The sequence below is a fragment of the Nipponia nippon genome, unplaced genomic scaffold, assembly GCF_047370975.1.
Source record: "Nipponia nippon isolate SJK-2023a ecotype South Korea unplaced genomic scaffold, ASM4737097v1 scaffold_5, whole genome shotgun sequence".
NCBI lineage: Eukaryota > Metazoa > Chordata > Aves > Pelecaniformes > Threskiornithidae > Nipponia > Nipponia nippon.
The window spans coordinates 92,083,792-92,094,388 of NW_028262369.1; the positions used below are offsets into that span (position 1 = coordinate 92,083,792).

Consider the following 10,597-nt stretch of genomic DNA (forward strand, 5'->3'; position numbering starts at 1 on the left):
TTCAGATAACAAAACTGCTTTAAAAAGAACTGGAAAATCTCTGAAACATGGATGAGCCCTTAGTCTTCACACACAGCACCTCATGTTACAGAAAAGCCTGAACAAGCCTTCGTTTTAATTTGTTGCTTTTCTTCTATCATCCTTCCTGTACACCAGATGAGACTGAAAAGCCTAGAAAGTATTTACTTTTCAAATCCCTGTAAAGTGAAATAATGAGAAAATGATGGTGAAAGAGGAAAGCCATCCTGCCCCTTTAAAAAAGGTCCCAGCTCCCATCAGGTGCAAATTGGTTAAGCAGCAGCAGATCAGAAGTCCCTGAAGGAACTGATTATATTAGGAAAATGGGACTTGTATTAATAAGTTAGTTTACGATCTCTTTTCAAATGTCCTTGATAAAACACAAGATAGCAAAAGACTTTGAAACAAGTTATGCCTTTCATATTTTTATATCTTTTAGCTAACATATATATATTACCTTTTAGTTTGCATTTTTAAATAGCAACTGCTTCTGTCAAGTTTTAAAGCACTTGTTGATCAAAAATGTTTTAAGTAATCAATAGCAAAAGCCAAAGAATTAGCTCTATAAATGGAAAAAACACACAAGATTAGAAGTGCTCTCAGATGAAGAATCTCGTTAAGCTGTAGATAAGACATCAAGGGATGCTAAAAGGGATTTCAAAGACATATGGGACCCCTAGACACCAGAGATGTTACAAACCTGGCAGTCTGCAACCTTGGCCTTGGAATTAACTGCATTACTGTGTATCTGAAGCTATTTTCTTACGATGTTTCCCCCAAAAAACATCAGTCCACACTAACAAGAACTTTCACCTTGACAACAAATACTGCTTCACCACATACTGTAACTGTCACAGTAAAATAAACCATAAGCAGATTGAAGTGGTGTGCAATTTAAAAAGCGAGCGCAAAAGCAGCTTGAAAGAGAAATGCTTCTAACAAACATTTATTTCCCAAATAGGAAAGAAAAAAAAATCTAAAAAAAGGTTAACTTACCTTTAAAAGTATCTATATTTGTGCCTAGAATATTTATCCAGGGCTGCTTTTTATCAGCAGCTACATCTACAACTCGAAGCACAGACATGACTGTAATGCTTGCTAGTAAAATCTAGCGAAAATGAGTAGTGAAAAAACCGCAAAGTCATGGCCAAAATAGCCAGACCAGAACCCTCCAGGTGCGTGACTAAGAGGAACAGGGAGGCAATAGCAGCCTGTGCTGCACAGCATCCAGAACAGACTCACGCACATTGTAACGGGAGTCTCCAGGCGGTGGTTTTTACACCAGTCTGTACAACAGGAAGCTACCACATCGTGCAGCTTCTAGTTTTACTAACATTTGGATGGAGCAGAAGAGAAACTACTTTCAAATTTGCTCTATTGTTACTTGCATCAAAACGAAAAAATAAAAAACAGAACAAAACCCAACCCCACCCCCACCCCCCCCCAACAAACAACAGCATTGATAGGAGAAGAGAACTTTTCAAGAGTCAAGCTAAGAGCAAACAGGAAGATAAGATGCATGAAAAGTGTACTTGAAAACCAGCCCATATTTAAGTGCTTAAGACTAAAAAAAAAAAAAAAAATCCAATTCAGGCATTCTGATATTACCATCTAAATTTGTAATCCCAGTCAATCTTATTTATATCTGTAAAATCCATTTCACATATTTAATGCTGACATGTACTTTAACATAGAAAATAAAATTAGCTGTCCTTTGACTACATTTTCCTCAAAGTAAGAAGAGTAAGCAGCTTTGGATATTATCTTTGTATAATGAAAGTAGTTTGTGTTGGCAAAAGCAAAATGCTCTCTTTTTACTTACTGCTTGCTTTGAGACTTCTAGGCTAATTCATTTTAACAAGAGTCTTAACAGTGCCTCTGTGTTACGCCACACCCACACAGTACTAACCTATACTGCTAGGAGTTTTTAAAATAAATTTATATTTAATTTTCATGCAAGTTTTCTGAGCATTTTCCACAGCCTGACTATTCCACATGGTATTTCCAAATAACAAGGAAAGAATGCCCCAAAAGTCTGGAAGTCTGCATGACTAATTACTTAATAGTATAAATTACTTATTATGATGGGGGAGAATAATGTGGCAACTTTCTACACCATTTGCCCAAAATAAGCTGCACGTTGCACAGACATTTATCAGGAAGAAAAAAACCCAAGAGAATAGATTAACTATACATATTTTTCAACAGATAAAACAAGGAGGGATCAACTGAATCAACAAATACATAATTTTCAAGTAAATAAAATCTTGCACTTGGAAGAAATTAAATAGGCAAAACCTGAGTCATATGATGCAGAAAGAGCCATAGCTGATACAAACTGACTTAACTTAGAAGTTTTTCCAAACAAATGCAATACAGTGGCTAAAATTGTAAAGTTATTCCACATTAAAAAAAGTTGAGCATTTGTGCTTACTATTTGCACAATTTCAGCACTTGAGAGCTCCAGCTTTGAACCAATAGCTACTAGGCTATCGCCCCAATCACACCAATCTGAGCAGAGGGTAAGATGAAACCAAATAGAGCGTGGAGAGGAGAGCAGGCGCACCCAGCAAGCACGGCAGGAGACGCTCAGCACGCTTCCAATCTGCCCAGTACACTGCCTACCACTTCAGCATTTCAGTAGGTAACCAAATGTTTTCCATCAAGAACAGGCTTGCATTAAAACGCCAGTTTACATATTTATCATGTTACACCATGCTTCTAATAAAAGACAGCTTCCAATTAGAAACAGTTGTCTTGTAGAAAAAAATGCCCCACTAAGCTGTGGACAAAAACATACCACTGAAATTCGCTTTATATAAAAAGCAGGTCTCATTTAATAAGATCACAGATTTTGAAGTCTGACTGCAAATATGCAAGCAGTCATATTGTGAAAGCTCTTGCAGATGATAAACAGCATGATAAATCTAAGGCAAGTCATGACAAATAAAATGCTTATAGTGAAAAAACAGATAAGAGATACTGCATCAACTAAAGAATTAAGATTTGGATTCATTCATTGATAGCAGGGTACAATGAAAAAGTATCAACAGACAACCTCCTGTCTTCATCTTGCTTTCTACAGACTGAGCATGCCAAAACACATCCTGTGCACAGCTGCAAACACTTGCAATGACCACAAGAGAATAATAAAGAGAAAAAGGAAAATCCCGGGGTGGGGGGGGGGGGGGGGGGGGAAGCATCTAGAGATTTTCCATGTCTAGTCTTAAAAACGCAAACTCATGATCAGAACAAAAAAAAAAATTGAATTATGTTATACCCTACATTAAGCCAGTGAATGAAATGATGACTTTTTCAATTTTGGACATAATCCTCCTTGAAAACTGATTTAAAAAAAAAAAAAAAAGCACAGTTGGAAAGGCCAGATGCCTCATTTTGATGGTTAAAATAATCCTGCTATGGACACTACCAAGTCTGCAATCAAATTGGTATTTTTAACCGTCTACCCAAGGATGATTTTTGTTAGATTGGTACATCTAAATATATTTTAGTTCAATGAATAAACAAACCAAAATTAAAAATTAAAGCAACAGAGATTCCTTTTCCCATGCAGAGCAGAAAAGAACTTGTGAATTTCATTGGAGATAAGCTGAAACATGATCTTAGTCATTTTACCTTTGAATTTAGCGTTTTTTCCTTAAAGTCTTTAAACAAAGAATGTTTGTCCAAAATTAAAGTTAAAAAAATAAAAGAAGTTTGTCTGAAATTCTCAAAGCCTTTTTGCATTTCCCAAAGAAAGTCTGCAATGATGAAACTCAATGTTGAAACGTTATGTTGAAACTTTTAAATTGCATGAACTAAAAGACCAACTGCGAAGTTTCTTATACATGCCTATAAAATAATACAGAGGACGGACTACTACGCAGGAACTTGTACAGTATTTCTGAACTCCTAAGAAGCTGTATTTTCAACTAATTTAGACAAGTAACCGTCCATCAGACTCATGCAATCAACATACCTTCTGGGCAGAATGTTCAAGCCAGGTACTAAACAACGACTGAGAAACAAGAAGGGAACCTGCCCTGTCCCACCCATGCACGCCCACAACCCTACCCTCCCTCAAACCTCTCCTCACAACCAGAGCCGTACTCTGGTCTCAGTGACTGTGCAAGCTTCCCCCGCATGCACGAGCGGGAGCTCCGCTGTACATAGAAGGTGCCTCATTTATCATCAACTTTACAGATTCAACCCATGGGTGCAAGTAGGTTTGTCCTCTACTCAGAAATGCTGCCTCTCCACCCCTCCTTAATATACATATATATAAATAAATATTTATATATATATAAAATATATATAAAAAATTATATTATATATAAATATATATATAAAAAGCGTAAGTGGGACGCTGGTAAAGAAAAGCAGAAACAGAAAGACTGGAAGGTGCCGTGCATCTTGGATGGCTTCTGACACACACTTCCATAATATATGAACTGATTCCTATAATGCAATTCCAAAATATCTATGTGTATGTATAGGAATATATATATTCCTAACTGAATTCCTATTATTCCTAATTATATTGTATGCTCTGTGCATTTAGTGTTACAACATAGATTGTGATGTATCAGAACCACTTAAGAGACACCACAGGTCATCATGGGTCTTCAGAACCTATTTGCAATTATTAAAAATATATGTATATTAAACCACAACTCTCCATCTAGCACAACTCCTTTTTCCATGTTAAGGACGAAGCATTTCCCCTTCGTTCCCTAAACACTTCAGCTACTGGCAAGCCACAGATACTCTTAAAATCCTGAAAGAGTATTTTTTCCATATTCCATTAAGGAATTATTTTGTTCATGCTTTCCATACTGAAAAATCACTTCTGGGATGACACAACAGAAAATTCATCCCAAAAGAGAACATTTTCATGAAGTCTGGAACCCATGAAAGGTCATGACAAGATACCAATACACAGTGCTGAAATATTTATACTAAATAGAAGTAATGATTTGAAAATCTGCGGAAATAACCCATGTCTGGATTGGTAGGAAAGAAAAATCATTTCGAGGTATAGTATAAGACACTAAAAAAGTTGCAGAGCAAACAAAATATAGGCTGTCACTTCCCCTTACCTTGTTTCTATAGCACTGGATTTCTCATCTCGCATATCTTTGCTGTCTGTTGAAGTTTATTAGCTTTTCATGGATCTTGTATTCATTTACAATACCAGGTCAAAACCCAGAAGAGACACAGAACGACATAATCCTCTCATAACTTCTCACACCAGAGGATGCTCAACCCATAACAACTTCGCTCTACTTAAGAGCATGAAGCTATACAGGCGTGCATAAAGACTAACTAGAGAAGCAGGATTTGTAGAGAAGTCCCCCGATGCAAAGCTCGCTCCACTGCGCATACCACCCGAGCGCTGGCCAGGATTTTGGCTTCTCTGAGGTTTCACGTGCCCAAGTTTATCCTTCCTTCATTTACAGCAAAACTTGTTATAGACACTGAACAGCCAAGAAACTCTCAGAGATGTGACTCATTCCAAAGAGCAGCTTGCAACTTCATGTCAAGAAAGCTTGGAAATCCTGAGCAGCCTCAATTTTCCAGGCGCTCAGCTTAGAGGGAACCCAGACTGCCGGGAGGTTTCAAGGGACTCTCGCACTCCTACCACAAACAGCGGGGCTTTCTCAACTCTGAAACCTTTCATTCTCCCATAGTATTCAGGAAAGAAGGAAGAGAAAAAACCACACACATCGATTTTTGTAACCTGTGTAAGGGAAGTGAAAAAGGGGCCTGGCTTGGCATATGAGAGGAGATACAAGAAAGCAAGATGTGAGAGAATTTTTTTCCCCCCACACAATCAGTAACCAATTTACTGAAGGCTAACCAACGTACTGACCCTACCGACAAAAGGCTCTGGGGAACGTTAGAGAAGTTGGTCACCTACAACACTCAAGTACTGACTGGTGAGGGATCCACCTGACAGTCACAGAAGAACTACACACAAGCCTATAGAAAAGGGGAAGTTTAGATACAGAAGATACAAATACTTTTCTTTAAATCATTTTCACTGCTAAAATTAAGTTCTCATTTTGGAACTGCAGTAGGTTACACAGCCACTTACTTCAGCTCAGCTGAAGAGCCATTAATTTGAACACTTGCAATTATCTGCCATCCCAAATGAGCTAATTCAGTGTTATACAAGTTTATACTAAGGAAAAAAAAAAGCATTCACACAGAAAGACACAGCTAAAATCTACTTGTCAACCTAATCAAGCTAAATTCTGAAGTGGCGTAGGAAGAGCTTTTAATCATGACTTGCAGGCTGTGCTGCGTTCCCCTGTAGAACAGGCAGCAAGAACTATTCAAATACCCAAAAAGGCACAGAGCAAAAGACTGCAGCCTACTGAGATTAAAAAATGAGTAAGAGCCTTTTTCTTTCTTTGATGTGTTGTTCATATACTTTATAGAAATAATTCCATGTTAGTTTTCTTGGTTTGTATTTGTATTTTAAAATGCATGTAATCCTTAGATATGCCAGTCTGAAGTCCCATTCACAGTATTTACCTGCTCTTACCAGGTATCCGTTACCTTATTTTCTAGATATCAGGTTTGCTTAAGCAAAGAATGCAAATTTCAAGAGAACAAGTGTAACACTGGAAGAATTTTTGGTGCACCCATAATCTGACTGCCATGTCACTGACTTCACCTATTTGCCAGCTCCAGCTGTCTGACACGTACTTGGATGATCCCCAAAAAGTTTGACTAACCTGTCAAAACCTCAAACAACGGGGATCACATGATCTCCCCAACCTCTTCTGTGCTTTGGTCTCTTTATGCTTGGAACAGGATTCTTAAGATCTGTCTAATCTGTGCAGGCTGATGCTGAAAAACACAAATATTTCACTTTTCTCATCCATGTCTTTCCCCTCAACCTTAGCTGGCAAAAATGAACACACACACACAAAAAAAAAATCACTCAGATCAACAAACTGAACCCGTGGCTACACACCACAGATGTAGGAAGACACCCTTAATACCTCTCCTACGTCTGCCCTTTTGCTGATTAAGGTAAATTCTCCTTGGACTGTAAATTAATTATCATCCCCTCCCTCTGAAAAAAACCCACTTACTGAAAAACTTGTGCATTTTTAAAGCCTTGCGTGTTCTAAGCAAGGGAGTTCCTTTCAACCTTTCTGCTTTGGCTGTATTTTCGAAACCTCTTTCTTTTCCTGTTTTCAGGGGCTATCTTTAAATTTGCCTGCTTTCTTTCATTTTGGTAGACAAGACAGTACCCTAGGTGAGACCTCAACTGCTGTCCACAGAGCACAAGGCTGACATAATTTGTGTCTCGCTTACACACGTAAAATGAGAAGGGCTGGCAGAGCTGCACCAATTAAAAAAACAGCTGAGCATGATTATGCTACCACATCCCACTGCACTACTACCTACCTGCTCCTTATTTATCTCAAGTATTAGATTTTTCCTTTGTAAATTCACCACTTTATACCTTTGTCTACTGAAATCAATCAATTCCAACAACCCCAACACTCTGTAACGTCTCCAGCGCTAAAAACCTTTGCTCCCAGTTTCCTGAACCAGAACTTCAGGGAAGAACAACCTTGGACGATGAAGTGCACCAGAAAGGAAAAGGCTGGAGAGCAGAATAGGTTGGGCTGCATCAAAAAAAAAAAAAAACAAACCAACAAAACAGGTGGACAATAAAACAGTATCTTGGAGAGATCTTTGAAGACTGGGGGGAAATAAATAAATAAAACAGGAGTGAGACTTGGTTAACATCATATTCAAGAACGCTACAGAGTATGCCCCATGCACTAAAGTTGATTAATGGAGTACTTACACACAGATCTTCACCAGGAAGATTTGTTTTAACACTCAGGTCCCTCGGTATACCTCTCACATTAAAAAGACAAAGTCGTTTCTTATGCAGCTATATGCTAGCACGTTGTTGCTGCTTGGCATCACTGAAAGCTCTAAGTGAATCTCTCTACTCCAGTGGTCGCAACCGATATTTTGCAAACCTATAGAGACATCATGACTGACTTTCATGGGACTACCTGCAATGCACAAACATGTAGATGGGAAAAAGCCTCTCGTGGCATGCGGCAGAGTACATTACAGATCTTTTGTTTTGAAAGACAAACAGTGCACATACACATTGTGTTAAACTCACATATACTTCCATTACAGTCAGCTGCTCACTCTCATTCCCGCTGTGCTAACCTTCCTTCATCCCACAAAATTCAAGGTTTTAGGTCTTGCTCTGACTACAGGTATGACTTCTTCATGCAACTGTTAAACATGCATACATTATAGACACATATATGCCTGCTCTTCTTAAAGACCAATTTATTAGTGTGCTGCACCAAACAGATCCCCTTGAAGGGAGGATGAGCGTGTGCTTTCAACAAACAAGTGCCTGGATTCCAAAAGAACATGCCCTTTCAGAGTACTGTAAATATTTGTACCTACAGTGCAGCCACTGAGAAATTTCTTTGACTATTTTTAGCAAGATGGATGAGAAGTGAAAGAAAAAGACAAGTTAAAGAATCAGCATGCCATCAGTGCTAGCTGAAGAGTCTTGAAAATACTACTTTCCTTTCCAGTAAAAGCCCAACACATAACACCTAAAGTGAAACATGTCATCTTCACCGTCGCACCGCAGACGGGAGGTCACAGAGCGGTTCCCAGTTCCCGCGTGCGTGCCTGCGAGCGGCACCAGGTAACCCTGCCAGGCTGGGCTCCTGCAGACGCCTCTGCGGGCTTGCTCCCCGACCCGAAGCCTCCAGGAGCCATGCCACGGCAGAAAAGGGAGTCTGAATCCCGAGGACCTTCTCCCGAATCGCTTTTTATGCCATATATCGCTGGCACCGCATTCTCTTCATCATCTGGTAGCTGCTAAATAAAAAGAAGAGTTTCTAAAGCGGATTTGGTTCAGGTTTGACACTGAAAACTGCCTTATAAGGTATAAAAGCCTGAAAGCAGGAAGAGGCTTTGACAAAACTAAGGAAGTTCCTCTGCGCTTGCTCGCTGGAGGGGGAGGGGTTTTTTTCTTCCACAGAGAGAAGTAACAGAGAATAAATGACATTATCCACATATTTAACAAAAATAAGCACGTAAGAGCCCCCCAGACGGCACCCGGCAGCGCGGTGACTCCCCCGGGCGAGGGCATTTCACGGCACCGCTCCCCCCGCTCGCCACCCCGCCTCCGGCAGCCGCACAGGGTCCCCCGCACCCCGGCACGGCAGGCACCGGCCGCGGAGCCGAAGGCGGCTGCTCCGAGCGGCCCCGGCCGGCGGGGCGGGGCGGCCCGAGGGCGAGCGGGGGGAGCGACCGGCGCGGCGCCGGTGCGAGCCGGCTGCCGGAGGCGCGGAGCGACGGCGGCGGAGCGGGGCCGCGCCGGGACACCCCTCCCCGCCGGGCGGGCGGCCGCGAAGGGCCCGACGGAGAGAGGAGAGGGAAGGGAAGGGAGCCGGCTGCTCCCCCTAAACCCGGCCTGGCCCGGCCCTCCCACTACCGGCACCGCGGCCCCTCGGGCGCGGCTCGCCCGGCCCGGCCCCGCCGCGGGCAGCGCGACCCCCGCCGCCATCTGCAGCGGCGGAACCCGCCCGGCCCGGCCCCGCCCCGGGCGGCCCCGAGCTGTCAGCGGCCGCCCCGGCCGCGTCTCACCCCGTGCCGCAGTCCACCACACAGGCCGGAAGCCGCCCTGCCATGCTCCTCGGTAGCGGCGGTGCTGGGGACGGCGGGCAGCCCTGGGCGCGCTCCGGCGGGGCTCGGCGGCGCGGAGTGAGGGCACTTCCGCAAGGCGGGCGCTCCCTCCCTCCCTCCCTCCCCCGCCCGCTCGCTCGCAGGCACGGCCCGGCGAGCCCAAGATGGCTGACCCGCCCCTCCCTGCGCGCCGCGGCGAGGGCGGGCGCGGCGGCCCCAGCCCTCGCTGACGGGCGGTCTGCGCGGCCTCGCCCCTGCGAGGCGGTGCGAAGTGGAGCGGGAGGGGGGGTTCGTACCCAGCCGCCGGCCTCCCCAGAGGAAGCGAGCCCACGGGGCCGGCTGAAGTAGTGCTTTAATGCTGAAAACCTGAGAGAAGACGGGGCGAGGGGTTGTGTGGTGTGAGGCGGGGCGGGTGCTGAACACGACGAGGGGCCGAAAGCGCCCCCCCCCAGAAAAAGCGTCACCGAAGGGCAAATGCAGGAGGCCACCCTCCTCATGGTGCTTGTTGGCGTGGCCAGAGGCCAGCTGGGCTGGCGAGTGGAACACCCGCTGGGGAAGGGACCGGATACCCCACGGCAGCAGCCCCGGGCAGCACAGCCTCCCTGAAAGCCTGGTTGCCCTCCGCTGTGCTCAAAGGAGGGCCTCAGGCCCCTCTCACCCATAGCCCTCCACAGGAGCACCCAACCCACACCTCACGCTCCCCATCCTTTAAAATCCTGCAGCCTGAGGTGGGGTGACATGGCGCTGCCAGCCCAGCAAGCAGCTTTTCCCAGCCTCCCGCCAGCGCTGGCTGCCTGCGCCCACCAACCTGCTCTGCTGCCCACCAGTACGCTGCTGGTGCCGCTGCCTCCGTGCCACGCTCCCACGTAACCAGAGC

At 44.1% G+C, this 10,597-nt stretch overlaps 1 protein-coding gene across 1 annotated transcript in view; it reads right to left on the bottom strand.

The window, feature by feature from the left end:
• Nucleotides 1–9,887, bottom strand: part of ACTR3 (actin related protein 3) — a 32,134-nt gene extending 22,247 nt beyond the window's left edge. The window contains exon 1 of the mRNA XM_087731725.1: nt 9,682–9,887. Coding sequence (XP_087587851.1) covers nt 9,682–9,725 — 44 coding nt within the window. The 5' untranslated portion in view covers nt 9,726–9,887. The remainder of the gene's footprint in view (nt 1–9,681) is intronic.
• Nucleotides 9,888–10,597: the final 710 nt, after the last annotated feature.